Source organism: Physeter macrocephalus, chromosome 13, assembly GCF_002837175.3.
Source record: "Physeter macrocephalus isolate SW-GA chromosome 13, ASM283717v5, whole genome shotgun sequence".
NCBI lineage: Eukaryota > Metazoa > Chordata > Mammalia > Artiodactyla > Physeteridae > Physeter > Physeter macrocephalus.
The window spans coordinates 12690879-12708799 of NC_041226.1; the positions used below are offsets into that span (position 1 = coordinate 12690879).

The window sequence follows — 17921 nt, forward strand, 5'->3', positions numbered from 1 at the left end:
ACGCAAGGGGGAGGAGATATGGGGATATATGTATGTGTATAACTGATTCACTTTGTTGTAAAGCAGAAACTAACGCACCATTGTAAAGCAACTATACTACAATAAAGATGTTAATAAATAAATAAATAAATAATGAAAGTCTTGACATCCAGATATAGAAAATATCCACGAATGAGTTAAGGGCCGGGGGTGGGGTGGGGAATGAGTGCAGAACAAGAGAATATGATTCCCATCTTGTAAGAAATCTGAATGTCTCTCCATGTGCATAGCTTATGTTCTTATATTGCATAAATCTAGAAGGAAACTCACTCAATTTGTTAACAGTGGTTATCACAAAACAGCAGGATTTTAAGGGAAGGGAGAGAGATTTTTACTCTATTTTATACAGTTTTGTTTAAATTTTATAAGCCCATATTACTTTTATATTCCAAATTAAAATATCTTTGAAAAGATTCAAAAGATACCAATGATTGACATTTGTTGGTGGTGTCTGTAGAAGAGTCGGGAAAGCAAAAATTAGGGGGGAAAGATGAACAGTGGGGACGCTGCCTGCTTTCAGCAAAGAAGGGACAGAGTAAAGCTTGTGCACAAAGAATCAGCAAGGATGATGAGCACTATATTTTACTTACTCCTACCACAGGAAAGGTGCTATCCTTAATGACAGGTCGTGTGCATTTTCTTGAATCCTCAGAACACATTTGCTAGTTAGGTATTAGCTCCTTAGATGAGAAAAATGAGGCTCAGAGAAACTGATTTTATTTCTCAAGAGCCCTGAGTAAAGCCCAGAAGCATTGGTGCGGGGTTCAAATCGACTGCTGCCTCTCACACAGATGAGCCCCTCCAGCTGGGGTGTGGTGGCAGAAGGGAAACCCCGGTCTGGAGATCACCAACCTGGGAGTAGGCTCCTTAGCAACCCAGGCAGCATGTGAAGAAGCCACACAAACTCTTATTCCCTCCCTGCTCCAAAAATGCTTCACCTGAGGCTGGTGGGAAGAGGATGCTCAAGATAAGCGTTCTGCCCTGCCGGGCGGAGTGCCAGGACTTCACATGTCACCGTCAGGGGCTAAAGAATCCCAGCAGCTCACCGGAAGCCCAGCACCCTCACTGTTTAGGATCCTCCACAGCTGGGAGGAGTGCCATGAGATGACAAGGAGAACGGAGATTCTCTCTCCTCCTGTGTATGGCATCCTGGTGAGCAGAGGCTACAGCAAGGGGCAGGGGCAAGATCATAGCAGCTACCTTCGGGGAGCTCTACAGTGGGCCAGGAACCTTGTACACATTCTCTTCAATCCTCAGAACCTCAGTAAGTACAGGAATATTGTTACCTCCATTTTAGGGAAGAGGAAACAGGTGTAAGGAGGTAAATAATTTACGTAAACATGTGCAGCTAATAAGAGGCGTAACTGAGCTAGGACCACACCATTCGGGCTGACGTCATGCTCTTTCCAAGACACCGGGCTGCCTCTCTGGGTGGCCTCGGGGCCCATGTGTAAGGTACTCAGTGCCCGGAGCATCAGGCATGGAGGAAGAGGAGGTAAGGGCCAGGGAGACGGCAGAGAGCGAGCAGCGTTAGGGCCGTGTTGCAGGAGGCCTGGACGGGCCACGGGAAGACCGCAATCACCCAGGGCTCTGCCTTGCCTTTGTTTAAGTGGGAGAAGAATATCCATGTGTAGACAGTGAAAAATAATTTTCAGCTGGAAGCCTGCCGTGCCTGGCTTGGCCTGGCCAATGGGATCTGATTAGTATTCTTGAACTTTCATTAGCATTTGACGGAAATACCCAAATGACGCCAAGCCAATCCTAGTAGCTGAGAGTTAACATTTTAAACCAATTTCTCTAAGGCAGTTAAGCATCTCCTTTTTGCAAACCATTTTGTGCAATAGGCAAACCATTTATGCAATCACCCTCACATTCACCTCCCCAAAACCAGTCCAGAGGATGTGGCTCCTTGTAGAGTTAATTTACATCATTGGCTGCTGAGCTGGAGAAGTGGGAGTCTTTTCCCAGCCTTGGCTGGACCAGGGCCAAGGGTGTAAGTGCAAATCCCTTCACACGATTTCCCTGGAACTGCCTCTTGGGCTGACACGATCCCGCCCCTGAGAGCAGCATTTTACTGCATCCTTTGTTGTACGTTTTCCATTTTAGGGAGAATTGATAGCGAGACTAAGGATAAACACATTCTCTGCCAGTCAGATTCTGTGGCTAGGTTTTTAAAAAGGACCTGGCCAGCAATAACATTTATATTGAAACTCAGCTCTTGCTTCACAGGGTGAGGGCACTGATGGTCAAGAAAGAAATTCCCCTCCCCATATACAATTCTTCTCACATGTCTGGAGAAAGCAGGGGAGTATGTGAAGCTCAGAGTAAATTCTGCAGTAGTTTCTCCGTTGCCTAAGATTAGGATTAACCCTTTAAAGTCTTTTTAGGCCAAGACAATACGTTCATATTCAAGTTTTTCAAAACTCTATTTTTTGCTTCTAAAGAAAAAAGATTACTTAATTGATATATCACCTCTTTCCCTTTCCCTTAACTCTATCAAAGGCTTAGAGGCATTTTTGTCCAGGTCCTGACTCACTAACCCAATTGAAGAGTTTAACTTCTTGTTACACTGAAAAAAAAAAAAAAAAAAAAAGTCTGGCGTGTCTCCTTTAGCAAGATATTTTAAATCATTATTTTACTAGTTAAATGTCATAAAGGGTAGTTCAATAATAGTGCTCCAGTAGGAGACAAAAATCAATGCTTCAACCACCATGGCCTCCTTTTTTATTATAGTAAATAAAATCTAAAAATACTAAAGAAAACAAGTAATCCCACAGGGAAGTGAATCTGATGGGTTTCTCCACACTCTTAACTGAATGCTTTAAAAACAACAGATTCAGGGGTATTAGAATACCACAACATGAGAGAACCAGTATTAGTCCAAAGCAGTAGGGAAAAATGAGTTTACTCTTGTTCCTGTGCACCTATCCTAACACACACATAAGCATGAGAGAGATTTTCTACTTCCCCATAGTTTCCAGTTCAACACTGAGATCCACTTTAGGTCTATGGGGAAAATAACCTGGAAGGAGTTTTCACAGTGTTTGCAAAGTTGACACCTGTTATCGGGAGTTTAAAAATGGCGTGGAGTCTTGTAAGTCCTAAGTCACAGAACTTTTTAAAAATTTGGCTATTATTTTGAAGAACACAAGAAAATAGCCTGAGACAGGATACAGGAGGAGGAATCCAGTATTTTAGAAAATACACCACTCCCAACACCCTCACCTAGCCTATCTGGGGAAGAAAGAAGTGGAAAGGAGTATCTGTCTGCAAAGACAGTTTAGCAGACTCTGTTTCAGAACAAGTTTGTGCACTTTAGAAGCCTATTTCCCAGCCGTACTCAAGCCCACCTAGTTTACAGTCTGACTTCTAGAAATGTTTGCTTTGAGCAAAAATGAAAAATACTTTTTTCTAGGGTCAGATGAGTAAAATTCAGCAGAATCCAGCATACTATGTAATGTAGTTGTGTGCGTGTGTTTGCATCTTCCTGTCTTCTTGTTTTCAGAAGGGATATAATTCTGGGATGTTAAATCCACCTGGAAAAATAGAGAGATAAGGGGTTTCTCTGTCTTCCATAGGGGTGTCATGTTTCCATGGTCATGAAAGCAGCTCTTGATACCTGATTAACCAAGGTGATCCCTGGGCTTCCTGCTTCCTCACTCCATGTAACAGGGAGACAGGCAAAGGGAAAGGGGCAAACAACAGCAGGCCAGAAAGTCAGAAAGAAAAGTGTGGGAGTCTTAGGCTTGGTCTCAGGAATTTTGTAATGATAGGTCAATGCCAAGTATTCAGAGAAATGACATATTTTCTGTAGTTTGTTATATTGCAAAAGTGGCTTTCTGCTTTTAACAACCCCTGTAATTTTCCAAACATGAAAATTTAATAAACGTGAGAAAGCAACTCCCTTCATACAAGTTTTTACTGCCATCTAGACAAAAGAAAGTGAGTGAAACAGACCTCATTTTCACGGTTTTCACTCTTTTCAGTTATTCCTGCTGAAAACTCCCTGGGTCCTTTCCCACCTTTGAATTTCCCCACAGCTATACTCTGGGTGTGGAGTGTTTTTACCCAATCCTCTAACTTACCAAAGCAGTTTCTGAAACTCACCCCTTCCGGAAAGCCTTTCTCCGTCACCCGGCGGGGCAGCAATGACCCTCTCCTGTGACCTGCAGAGATCTGGGGGCGTACGCTCCCCCTGCTTTATCTCCTGGCATCCGCTCTCAACGCACACGTGATTAGCACGTTACGAATCTACCAGTGGCTCCAAAACCTGGCTGCACATCAGAATCACTCTATGCAGATTACTGGGCCCCATTCTAGAATTATAGAATCAGAATCTCTGAGACAGGAGCTCCCAAATGCATGGTTTTCATAAATCTACAAGGGCTTCAGGTTTGGAAGTCAATGACATACGGTTTTAGTTTGCATCTATTCTGTTTTCGTGTCTCCTCTGGATATCTGCATCCATTTATGTGCACGGGGTTTTTAAGTAGGATGATCAGATGCCTGCAACACCTCGGGCAGTGTCTGTTAAAATGTGGATCCCCAGGTACCAGCTCAGCCAAACCTACCCATCTGACCCCGTGGGGCACGGCCTGGGAACGTGCACTTTAACGTGCTGCCACTCTCCATCCCCCAAGCGATTCTGTTTGTAGGGGACAAACTGGAATACCTATAGGGACCAGGCAAGTCATTTCAATGGAGGAGGCAAGGTGGGTGGGATGTGACCAGAGGGAACCTGACACCCCATACATAGGGCTAGGTACTACTTACCTGAGCAATGTGTTGCTATTTTGCCAAAGGAGAAACAGAGCCAGTATTGCTGATGTTTTGAATTTTTCAGAAGCTGGAGATTCAGAGAAATTTAGTTTCTCACAAGGGCTGGGGAGAGGGGGAATTGGATGAAGGTGGTTTCCAAAGGTACAAACTTCTGGTTGTAAGTATAATACTAGGGATATAATGCACAGCATGATTAATGTAATTAACCCTGCTGTACGTTACATATGAACGCTGTTAAAAGAGCAAATGCTAAGAGTTGTCATCACGAGGAAGAATATTTTTTGGTTTTGTATCTGTATGAGTCGACGGGCATTCACTAAGCTTCCTGCGGCCATCGTCCCATGACGCACGTGCGTCAGCTCAGGATGCTGCACACCTGAAACCTACACGGTGCTGCACGTCAATTACACCTCAATAAAACTGGAAGGAAACATAAATTTCAAAAAACCCAGAAGAGAGTCACCAAACACAGCTGCCATGGGCAAGTTGCACCCTCTGCCTTAGAGGGCTCTACCCACGTGTCTCCAGTCCCTGGTAACTTGCAGTGTCATGTGACCCTGGGGGCCTGACCCAGTGACTTCTTACGATGAATGGTAATAGAACTGCAGGGTCAGAAGGCCCCTGTGGATCATCCCACCATTTACTGACTGAATCCCTCACTTCAACATTCCCCTACCCCTGGCTGACGCTGCCCTAAACTGCGCCATCTCTCAGCCAGAGCCCCCGCCTGCGCTGCACGGATCCGCGTGTGTTCTAGCTGCTTCCACTAGGCTACCCCCCACGCACCCAATGCAGCACGTTCCCGGGTGAAGCTGGCATCATCCAGCGCCACCCCTCCAAACGCTCTTCGCCTCGTGCCCCCCCAGTGAGCATCGATGTGATCTGCCCGGCCACCGAAGCCAGAAACCCGGGTGTTGCCCTTACTCACCACCCCTGTATTGGATCATCTACCTACCTACTCTCGCTAATTCTGCCCCCTTAATATCGACCAGATTTGCCTCTTCTCTTCATCCCCACAGCCAATGACGTATTTCGGGCCATCTCTTGTCTGAATTGCTGGAACGGCCACTCCTTCCCCTGAGGTGCTTTAAGCCCCCTTCGATCCATTCTGCCGTTAACTCACCAAAGCCAGAGTGCTCACCCGAAAATGCGTATCTGAGGATGTCAGCACCGTGACAGCAACGAAAGGACTGTTTAAAGTTCAAAGGGGGCAGCGTCACGTGGCCCGTGCCTGCCTCTCTCTGCCCCCGCCTATCTCCCTGCTCCATTCCTCCTCCATCCCACACCTGAACTCTCTGCACAGCCACGTGCAATTACCTTCACTTCTCCAAACGTGTTATGCTGTCCTTTCCTTCGTTCCTTTGCAAATACAGTTCTCTCTGCCTGAAAACTTATCTCCCTAACCAGTCCCCAAATCTCCACCTCTTGGCTTAGTTTAAAATCTTAAACTAAAATCTCAAACTAAAATCTCAGCTTAATCATTGTTATGATCATGGTGGTGATGAGGATATGACGATGATAATGATAATAATGTGTATTAAATGCTTCCTATGCGCCAGACACTGTTCTAAGAGCTTTCACATATATTATCTCATTTAATCTTCACAACAACCTTAAGAAGCAGGTACCGTTACCACCAGTTTCAGAAATGAGGATAGCGCAGACGTCACTACCCTTAAAACCTCCCATGAATCCCCAGAATGGTGCGGGTGTTGCTTTTTAGTACTTCATATTCTCCCCCCCGCGTAGCACTCACCAAACTACTGCAGTTCCACCAGCCTACCTGTCTCTCCCAGTAAACTTTAAGCTCCTAGACAAAAAAAGTAAAAAAGACGATGTCACGTATATAGTTGTTTCCCCAGCATTTAAGACAATGCCTGCCAAATAAATAGTTACTGAACAAATTAATAAATAACTGAATGATTTTTGAGGTGTTCAACATTTGCATGTTCTCCACTGAACACACAACAGTTTGTTTATAAACACCACCAGTGACTGCCATTTCTGCTATTCTGGGAGACCATACAACTCATATATTAGAAAAGTATGGTGACGGGTAGGAAATAAGTGTAAACAGAGTAGTGATACACTCTCAATAAAAACTACAGTGATGGATGGCCAAATATCCACTTCCACTCTTCCTTCCCTCTTGACCTCAAACGGGTCCCTAAGGGCTTGACCACGTCCCCCTCTTTCCCTTCTCATAATCATCACCCATGTTCAGACGCCTCCTTCCTCTTGGCTCCACATTCCCCCAGGTACCCATCCAAGCACGTGTACATCCAGCCAGCCAGCCAGCAAGACGGCTGACAATGAGGGTCTAGAAACAAGTAAGGCCAAGTCCCTCTCCCTCAAGGATATGTCTCATAATTTGCCTAAGCCGCAGAAAGGGCTCAATAAATATTTGCTCTGCCCCTACTCCCTGTTTGGATAGGGACAGGGACTGCTATAACCACCAATGTGAAACCTGCAAGCTGCCAACTTTTCTAGACAAACTCTTTGCACCTTTTCATTGTGAAAACAACACTGCAACTGTCTCATGACCGGTCAACCTGATTTTACAAAGGAAAAGTGTGCTCTTCTTTACAGGCTGAGGCCCAACTAACCTTTCCTCCCCGGCTGAGAGTTGAACTGACTTGGAAGAGCATAATTTATTAAAACTAAAATTCTGGTATTAAAAATGAATTTGGACATTTGCATGAAGTTCAGGATCATAGGAACCAGTGCTGAAAAAAAAGACGGATCTGGTAGTCTCCTCTTCATGTTGAAAGGAAAAAGGGGATTGATAACAGCAGGTAGACAGGATCTGTGGGTCACCTCTCCAGGTAGAATTCCCAGCCACAGGCTGTGTCTCATGGTGTGAATTTAGGAAAACGCTGATGCAAAGAAAAAGTCCCAATAGAAATTAAGACCAGCTGTGAACATATGAAGTCACCCCAAAATACTCAAAATACCTCAACAGGTTCTCCTACAATGTCAAAGCCATTACTACCCCCAAAGGCAAGAGTCGAGCACACATTTATAATAATAAGCATAGAATCTTAGTTGGAAACTTCTAGTTCCTTTATCAAGTTTGTCAAACATCTACAAATTCCATCATCATGCCATCCTCAAAGAAAAGTTATACAATTTAACATGAAAATCTGGCTATGCCGAAAGTAATTTTCCAATTCCTCAAAAATCCAGTAAAATTAAAGTCCCTACACAGTACTACTAAAAGAGAGAACACATATTTATTAAACAGAACAAAAATGGGTTACCGTTTTGAGGGTCAGAACTGAATATTTTCTTTAACAATAATACTTATATTATGCATAAGAACATTTTAGTGAAATATAAAACGAACATTTTTCTCCCCTTATTTTCAAAAATCTTTTCTGATACCCATAGGGAGGAGATGAAAAACAAAGAAAGACCTGCTAGTCTGTAACTAAAGATCCAGAAAGAAAATTTTACCTATTAGCTATCATTTCACTCAAGGGATGGTGAAATGCAAAAACAAACATGTCAATTTATTCGTTAGTAGTCAAGTGAGGAGGTAAACACCTCTCTCGAACTATGGTATCTGAGTTTGAATAGTGAATAACGAAGGAAGCTCTTTAAAATGTCAAATCTGGAGAAGATACCACCTAGAAATAAGTGACGGTAATTCACAGTGATACTAAAAATAAGAATCAAGTTGCAATATCTGTACTTAGTGACACCAATGCACTTTACCCAGTCTACGTGGATCTTCTTTATCGGGTACCTTTTGCATAAATTGTGGAATATTTTTTGAGAAAAAAAAAAAGAGTTTAGGTCACCTAGGCCGTTTGTTCTTGTAGCACCTGGGTTGGGGGAGATCCAAGTATGTGTGAAGATAAGTAAAAACCTATGGCTAGCACTTTTGCTGCCTGTCTTTCTGACTGCAGAAGCTTTTAGCACATTTATCAGAAGCCATACAATGCAAACTCTTTTGATATTAGGTCTCTGGGTGTAGCTTTCAAGATCATTCTTTGTTCCATTCTTCCCGTATTGTCAAACGGCACCCAATAGGTGGTCTAGAGTGTGAATTTCAAACATGTGCTATTAATACGCCCAAAACTGTTGCTGCAAAGGTGGAAAAAAAAAAAAAACCACATTAATTGAATCCTGGCCTGTTCTTACTCATAATGTCACAAATACATTTTCTATGTCCTCAAGCAATAGGAAATAATTTGTAAAACCATGAACTCTTCGGGTGAATACACTACAGGTTTTAAAATGGGTATTATTCATAGTTACTAAAAGTAATTATATATTGTTGTAACAATTCTCCAAAAAAACTACATACAGTAAGGGTAGGTCACAATTAAAAAAATAATATTGCAATCCTTTTTTTTTCATTTACTCTGGTTTTCCTGCTGGTATACTAATGACCATTAGTAACAGTATTATATCTGTAGATATTTCATATTTTAAAATTTCTTTCTAATGCTCTTTCAAACATTTTTCTCATAAATGTTTTTGGGAAAGTCACTATTATTCCCACTTTATAGATGTCATATGGAAATAATGGTCCCTACCTCAATGACTGTGTCAAAGATTCATTAGATCACCCCCATTAAGTACGTAGGGTATCTGGCACATTACTTATTGAGTGCTCAAAACATGGTAACTATTATTACTATGCAAAAGTATCAATAATTATATTAAGGCTATCAGAGTCCATTCTAAGCAGGCCAGTCAAGTTCAGGTCTTCCTCTAGAATTGGACAATTCTTCCCCAAAATGAAGATACCACTGTTTCTATATGCTGATCCATCCGCCTGGAATGCTTTTCCCTTCCTCACTCCCAACTCGTAACCTCTCCGCTGGGCTAATTCTTACTCTTTGGATCTCAGCTTACACAGTACTTCCTCCAGGGGTAAGCGGTCCCAACCCTTGCCCACTTCCGCATTACCCTACAGACACGAGGGTCTCCTCCTGGGCACTCCAATGTGCATCAGGACTGTCTGCTTCTATGCCCGCTTCCCTGTGAGACTCAGACTTCATGAGGGCAGGGATTGTGGTCTATCTTTAGGTACTACATTCCCGGTGGTTAGCACAATGCTAGAACACAGTAGGTGCTCAATAAGTATCTGTGCTATGAGGACACCTGAGATCTGAAATCGGCCTGGTTGGTGTTACAAGAACCAGGCTGTCATAGAGTGTGAGTGACTGGTGCCGGCCTAAGACATAAATCAGCAGCGAGCCATGGTGCCAGTGGAGGGTGCGGCTGGTGGCATGGGAGGTGGCATCGTAGAAAGCGGGGTCGGGCGGGGGGAGCGAGGAGGGGCTCTAGAGGAGATTAGGTTCCGCCTGGTCACTTCCAGTCCTAGCAGCGGAGCCACGTCCAGATTCACCAGCTCTGGATATGGAGAGAGCAGTGGGCGGCACGAGAAGCCAGAGCCTGGGCTGACTCCCCCAGTGCCAGGTGATGAGGTTTCTAACCAGAGCGTGAACAAGAAAACGCAGGCCAGGGGCCCCTGCTGGCTGGGATGAAAGAGCCCAGCCTGACCCACTGACCCCAGAAGACTTACCAGACAGTTGGGGTGTGCTGCGCATGCCTGGCCCAACACAGAATTGCAGTGCTGAGGAAGAAACTTCGAGACTTTGGGCACAGCTGTTGGAAAATGTACCGAAATGTTCTGATCTGTTACGGCAGCGGCATCATAGGAAGGGACGACTTTAGAATAGTATCTGACAGCACGGAAGGAATTAAGAGAGAGAGCCGTGCTGGGGATTCGGGTTTTATACACGGCGCCAATAGCGTTCTCTGACGCAGAGCTCGACTGACCTTTAATAAAAAGGAAGCAAATATCCATCAGTAGATGCAAATCAGTAACCCTGAACTACTATATTTGAAATACATTGCCCTCTATTTCATTTCCTCATGGTACAAACTTAGACTACTGCTATACTCAAATGCTGATGTAAAAAGAAAGTGAACTTTCTGGTAGTGGCATTTAGTGCGATACACACACTATAAATTAGTGTTCACATGTCATTAAAAGATTTTAGAGAAGTATCGTATCTCTCTGTCATCGTGCGTGCATGCGCGTGTCTCGCCATGATAAAAGCTGTGACCATCCCTATGAAGCAAGGGAGAATGTTGGAAAGAAGAACTCCATTCAGCCACAAATGAAGTTGGGTCACTGATTTTCTATCAGGGAAGTGTGTTATATCGTTATATAGCTATATTCTGTGCAGTAACTAGAAGGCAGAAAAAAATGTTTAATATATAATGAATGTTAACAATGTAATCTCAATATTGGGAATACCTTTTTTTGTTTTTAAATTTTCTGGCTGCACTGTGTGGCTTGAGGGACCTCCCTGACCAGGGATCAAGCTCATGCCCCCTGCAGTGGAAGCACGGAGTCCAAACCACTGGACCGCCAGCGAATTCCCTGAATACCTATTTAGTTTCTTCTGGATACTGAGAGTAAGAAAGGTAAAGGAACATAACTTTATGTCTATTTTAAATACAAATGTATCTGGAATATTTGTGAAAAATCATTTCAGCAAAAGTGTACAGAGATTTGTGAAAAAGGACAAGTAAAGGCAGCCTACTGAAGTCTAATGTTGACCGATATCAGCACTTCTGGGTTACAGGTCAGATTTAGCACAGAAACCAGGGACTTCAGGTGGCCATTTAACTTCCCCAGCCTTCAATTGACTGGCCTAGGTGGTGAAAGTGAAATCTGAAAGACTTCACTGATTTCAACTGTTCCAGTCCCCTTTCAAAAACCATCTGGCACATGCATGACCGGCTGTGCATGCACTCACGCTCCCTAACTCACTCGCCACTCACTTCCAGGTACCCGGGCCAAGGAAAAGTCCAAAATATAGAAAAATCTATATATAGGGAAATATTTGCTATCATATTATGCATAAAATCACTCTCCCCACAAAACCGGAAACACTAAATGTAGCAACAGGAGGCTGACTAAGAAAACTATTCTATAAATCGTTTGATAAACTACTGAAACCATTACAATGGTGCTGAGGGCTGCATAATACAAAATTCAAGTGTACAGGACACAATGTTAAGTAAAAAGCCCAGAGACAAAATTGGAGATCCAGTATGATTACTACTGTAGTGTTACCACAGAAAAATATATATAGAAAAAGACTTGAAGGGAATACGTTTAAAAATGAACACAGTTATTACCTTAGCTGGGTTTTAGTAAAGGACTAATACTGCTTTTCAAATGGAAAAATGTATATAAATAAAATCGAAGTAGGGGTTTTGACTCAGTGACCTTCAAGGTCTTGTCCAGTCTGAACCTGACATAAGCCTATGGTCCTAGGGCATTTGTTTCTTCCCAAGAACAGTCATTTTAGGTGATGCAAAACCAAGAGATCCTGGGGCACAGAAAGGCCTGAACTCACTACCATCACAAGAGTGTTTCAGAGTTTCTGCAGGATATGAAGAGTGAAAATGCAGAAGTAAGTACTGTGTGTACAAGGAGTAACACTGACAGGCATACACCTGTGGGCTGACCCCTATCTGATTTAATCTGGGCTGATTTAATCATTCTTTGTGACATTCAGCCATAGCTACTTTAAGTAGATTAACCATGGCTCATGGCTACTTTTTTTCTACTCTCCTTCCCTCTCCCCTAAGTCAGGAAAAAAGTCTAAATTGACGAATAAACACGCTGAGGTTGATTATACGAACAAGGAGGGCAATGTCCTATTTGGAGACCCTTTCTCTTTTGACTTTAGACACCATCCCCCATAACCTCGTTTGTTCCCGCTGTTTCCACTATGTCCCCATAATGTGCATGGTACCTCGACGACAGCACTTCAAATAACACACGAATCATATTTTGCTTTATGACCCTGTCTGCTGCTAACTTGCGAGCTCCCTGAGAACAAGAACTGCACCATGTCTGTCCTCGTGTCCCCATCTTTGAGGCAGAAACATTTAAGCTGAGAACTAAGCGATGACTGGGGGTGAGCCAGGCAGAGCGTGGGAAAGGGCACTCCCAGCCAGCACGGGGGGTGCTGACATGAGGCAGTGGAATCCCTTCAAGGAAACCAGTAGAAAGGTGACCGCAGACTCAGGCAGGGGGAGGAGATGGCAGGGCCTCTGGGCAACAGCACCTAACATGCGGGTTACATGCTCCATAACTTACTGGCTTCTCAGTGAAGAATAACCTTTGGGAATATGTACTAAAAGTCACAAACTGGCAGCTGTGTTCTTTTACTCTGGCTCTGCTTTTTTTCCATCTTCTTATTTGTACAAGCACACGGGCATGCCTAGACTTTATAATGCAAATAACAAAAATGCCTCCCAGTGGGTAAACATTGAATATTCACAATGGAATATTCATACAATGAATGTTTCTTGATCACCTACTGTGAGCTGGTCATTGTTCTAGGTACTAGAAATACAGCAATGAACAAGAGGCAAAAAAAAAAAAAAAAAAAAAAAAAAAAGTCCCTGTCCTTGTGGAGTTGATATTCTAGTGGCAGAAGACAGGCAATAAAAAAATAGGCAAGAAAAGAATATTAGAAGGAAAACAGTGCTATGAAGAAAAATACAGCAGAGAGAGCAGATAAGGAGTCCCACGTATTATGTGATGCTGGGAAGGAGTGTGCAGTTTTAATTGGGTGGTTGAGAAAGACTCACTGAGAAGGTGACAATTAAGCAAAGACACAAAGGAGGTAAATCAATTAATATGTTAAATGCTCAGTACAGGCAGACCTCGTTTTATTGCACTTTGCAATAAAAAACTCTGTTTTTTTACAAATTGAAGGTGTGTGGCAACCCTGCATCAAGTAAGTCTATTGGTGCCGTTTTTCCAACAGCATTTGCTCCCTTTGTGTCTCTGTGTCACATGTTGGTAATTCCCACAAAATCTTAAACCTTTTCATTATTAGCGTATTTGTTATGGTGATCTGTGATCAATGATCTTTGATGTTACAACTACTACTTGCTGGAGGCTCAGATGATGGCTAGCATTTTAAAGCAATAACATATTTTAAAATTAAGGCATGTACATTAATATTTGAGACATATGTATTGCATACTTAACAGACTACAATAGAGTGTAAACATAGCTTTTATATGCACTGAGAAACCAAAAAACGTGTGACTCTATTGCGATATTGGCTTCATTGCCGTGGTCTGGAAGAGGACTCACGATGTTTCTGAGGTCTGCTTGTACACTGTTAGCACTGAATTAATATGAATACTTCCCTCCCTTTAGATTCTATTCAGTAATACACATAGTCATCAGTGTGCTCATCATCTATCATTAAGATGAGATTTCTGGAAATGAGAGTCCATTTTCAGCCCACTTTCTGGGGTAACACTATTTAAATGCCAGTGGCCAGCCGTGTCTTTCAAGCAGACAGCACCAAAGGACTCAGGGTGTAATCTTCCAGCTACGCTCCATCCCCTGGTTGCGGCAGTGCCTGCACAGAAGGCCCAGGGTGAGCAGGACACACACGCGGGCCCATGCACGCTACGGCCGCACAGGGCGGTGGGCGGAGCTCACCTCTCACAGCTTCATCCAAGGGAGCCCCGGAGGCAGGAACAGAGTACATGTTCAAGCGCTTATTAGCCAGGAATCTGATCCCTCTCACAGGTGAATAAGTGCTTGTCAACACACTGTTTTCTCTTAAAAAAACAAAACATTCTTTAGGCATTTCTCAAGGAAGAAGACATGAACATTGCTGAGTTGAACTGCTCTTCTTACATTCAAGTTCTAAAAAGCACAGACAGAGCCTAAGCTCTGGATTAAATGTAAGAACAAACTGTAGAAGAGGACTCATGATGGTTCTTTAGGATATGGAAGAATGGTTTACTTTTCCTTTAGAGTTTTTCTTGGTGTACACATTCTAATCAATTTAAATAAGGAAGCATTCATTTGGCACGGCACCTGTTATACTAGATATGTCTTTAAGGACTCCCACCTGAAAATGGGGCTGGACTGCCCTGGTGACAGAGAAATGCTAGAATCTATCAAGTCCTGACTGCATTGTCAATCACCACAGGCACTACTCGTAAAGCCCCATTTTAAGAAACAACAACAGAAGAAAGAGTGAGTCAGATGATGAAAGGATCATGGGCCTGAGAATATTACATATTTTATCACTGTAATTAAATGATACACATCAGCAATGGGAAAAGTTTACTGATTCTTTTTTTTTTAATAGATCTTTATTGGAGTACAATTGCTTCACAATACCGTGTTAGTTTCTGTTGCACAACAAAGTGAATCAGCCATATGCATACACGTGTCCCCGTATCCCCTCCCTCTTGAGCCTCCCTCCCACCCTCCCTATCCCACCCCTCTAGGTGGTCACAGAGCACCAAGCCGATCTCCCTGTGCTATGCGGCTGCTTCCCACCAGCCAACTATTTTACATTCGGTAGTATATATACATCGATGCTACTCTCACTTTGCCCCAGCTTCGCCCTCCCAGCCCACGTCCTCCAGTCCATTCTCTATGTCTCCCTCTTTATTCCTGCCCTGCAACTAGGTTCATCAGTACCATTTAGTTCTCATTATGGGTGGATTCAGTGCCTGTCTCATTTCTAGCATTAGTACCAGAGGAAAATAACAAGGCGACCTCAGATTCACAAGATTCAGATGATCATACCTTTGTGCCATAATCGTGCCTGGGGCGGATAGCTGGATGGGCATTTGTTGTTTCTTACAAAACCTCCTATTGCTCTGAAGTACTTCTGTAATCTAAGAAATGAAGAGAGAGAGAGATTGAGATCTACTTAGATAGCTATAGCTATAGATTTTTTTCATACACACACACACACACACACACACACACACACACACACACACATTTGAAACTATAAAAAATAAAAGAAATAAAACTGTAGCATTAAAGCACTGTCTGCGAGAATAAAATTCAAGGGCTTGAGAGCTGACTACCTGGCCCATGACGGCTGGAGGGATTTTCTCCCGGACATACTTCACGTAGTCAACTGTTGCCTCGAGAATCGAAGCTGCATCATTCTTTCTCCCCTTCACATACGGCAACAGGGTACGCAGCTGCTCACAGCAATACTTGATTCTTTCTCTGAGCAGAGAAGTGTAATAAATAAGGAATAATTAGTCTGTTTTCTTCCTTGTGCACAAGGACAACCACTCCCTCCTCTGGGTTTGTTTATAAAGGAACCGTCCCCTGCCTTTCTAGTCTCCGTTTTAGAGGAGGGCCATGTCCCCACAAGCCAGCAGTCTCCACAGCCCCTGGAATCACAGCTTTCTGGGGCACGGCTCACACTGCTGCCGAGTACAGTGTCTGTGCTGATGGCAGCCCAGCTCACTCGTCCCCATGAGTGTGCAGGATGCCCAGACACTGAGGACACCAGAGAACACCCCTGCTGCCTATGGAAACCTACAGGCACGCATCCCTCAGAAGAGAGGATCACACACCATACGCATAAATCCTTTTGTGAGTCACACTAGAAGCCTGGAAGGCAGAGTCCTCAGGATATTCGTGTCACTCTGACCTGCACCACATTTCCCACAATACACAATTAGCAACTTAGAATACATGGGCTTCTTCACCTGTGTTCTGAGCCAAAGGAAAATCAGAAGCCTGCTTCCTTTACATGAGGTAGGTAGATGGACAGAACAAATAAACCAATATGCAAATGAGAACGTCGTCCAGGCTCATATCAGAAAGAAACTAACCTAAGTCTTTCACAGTTCTGAAGGGAAATACATAGGAAATGTAACTCTAAATTGATCTCAGCCTTTGTGACCTTCAGTTATCCGTGTGTTCAGTTAATAAGCATTCTTAAGCATGTTTTGCACTGACATGTACGGGATCAAAGGATGGCTCTGCCCATTACTAGCTGGGACCTCTGGCAAGTTACTAAACCTCTCTGAACCTTAGAATGACAAAAATAAATGGATTTTTAAAAATCCACTTTGTCACATAGCCAGTGAATAACTCAAATATTCCAGATCAGTGGGTCGTATTTTAACTGGGCTTTGAGGAGCTTTGGGGGTTCTGTGGAGATGTCTCAGGCATCACTCTGTAAAAGGGATGGAAGAGTCAACAATTTGACATGTGTATGATGGGCCCTGAAACTTCATATACCCTTCCACATGGTACTTTCACTTACAAGGATCTCAAACACAGAACAAACCTCCTGTAAAATGACATCCATTAGTCTATCAGTAAAACAGGAAAAACAATTTAAACACACAAAATAAGTGGATGCTTAAGTAAGCTCAGTAGAATATTATCTGGCAGTGGAAATATGTTATAAAGCTTACTGGGGAAAAAATAGGATATTTCTATAGGAGACAAGTATAAGATATAGGACAGCATACAAAATATGATCATAGCCATTAAGGAAAAAATAAGGCAAAAAAAAAGATAAAGCAAAAGTGTCAAGTAATCATTATTTCTGGATAGTTGGGCTATAGAAAATATTTCTTCCTTTAATTTTCTACATTTTCCAAATATCTTTGTGGGGCATATATCACTTTTATAATGAAAGATCATATTAAACATTTTTCCAACATTCATTAGGAAAATGTTCAAACATACAGGAAGATCAACAGAATTAAGATTTCTTAATTCTTAAAAGTTGAAAGAATTAAGAATTTGTACAGGGAACACTTATATACCCACTACCTAGAGTCTATGGTGAACACTTACTGTCCATGCTTTGTCATATATGAATCACGCCCCTGGCCATATACATCAACCTATTTTATTGCACTGAAGCATTTCAAAGTAAGTTGTAGACTTCAGTACACTAAACCCCTAAACGTATAGCTACAGTTCAAATTATTTTATTTTCGGGTAAAAGTTACATAAAATAAGATGCACCAATCTTAAGGGTACCATTCTATGAGTTTTTTTTGTTGTTGTTGTTTTTGTTTTTTTCCATTCTATGAGTTTTGACAAACGTACAAAACTATGTGACACAAACTACCTAAACAACATTCTCATAACCCCAGAAAGTTCCTTATGTTCCTTCTTAGTCAGTCTCATCCCCCATAAGAGGCAACCACATTTCTGATATTTTTCTATCTCACGTTACTTTTGTCTCTCCTTAAACTACGTATAAATCAAATCTCACAGCACGTGTCCTTTTATGTAAGGTTTC

At 42.7% G+C, this 17921-nt stretch overlaps 1 protein-coding gene across 1 annotated transcript in view; it reads right to left on the reverse strand.

Moving 5' to 3' along the window:
• Positions 1–8565: 8565 nt before the first annotated feature.
• The window catches only part of SOHLH2 (spermatogenesis and oogenesis specific basic helix-loop-helix 2), a 39572-nt gene continuing 30216 nt past the window's right edge, over positions 8566–17921 (reverse strand). Inside the window, exons 7-10 of the mRNA XM_024126053.2 lie at positions 15724–15871; positions 15434–15525; positions 14329–14448; positions 8566–8908 (exon numbers count right to left, since the gene is read on the reverse strand). Coding sequence (XP_023981821.1) covers positions 8887–8908; positions 14329–14448; positions 15434–15525; positions 15724–15871 — 382 coding nt within the window. The 3' untranslated portion in view covers positions 8566–8886. The remainder of the gene's footprint in view (positions 8909–14328; positions 14449–15433; positions 15526–15723; positions 15872–17921) is intronic.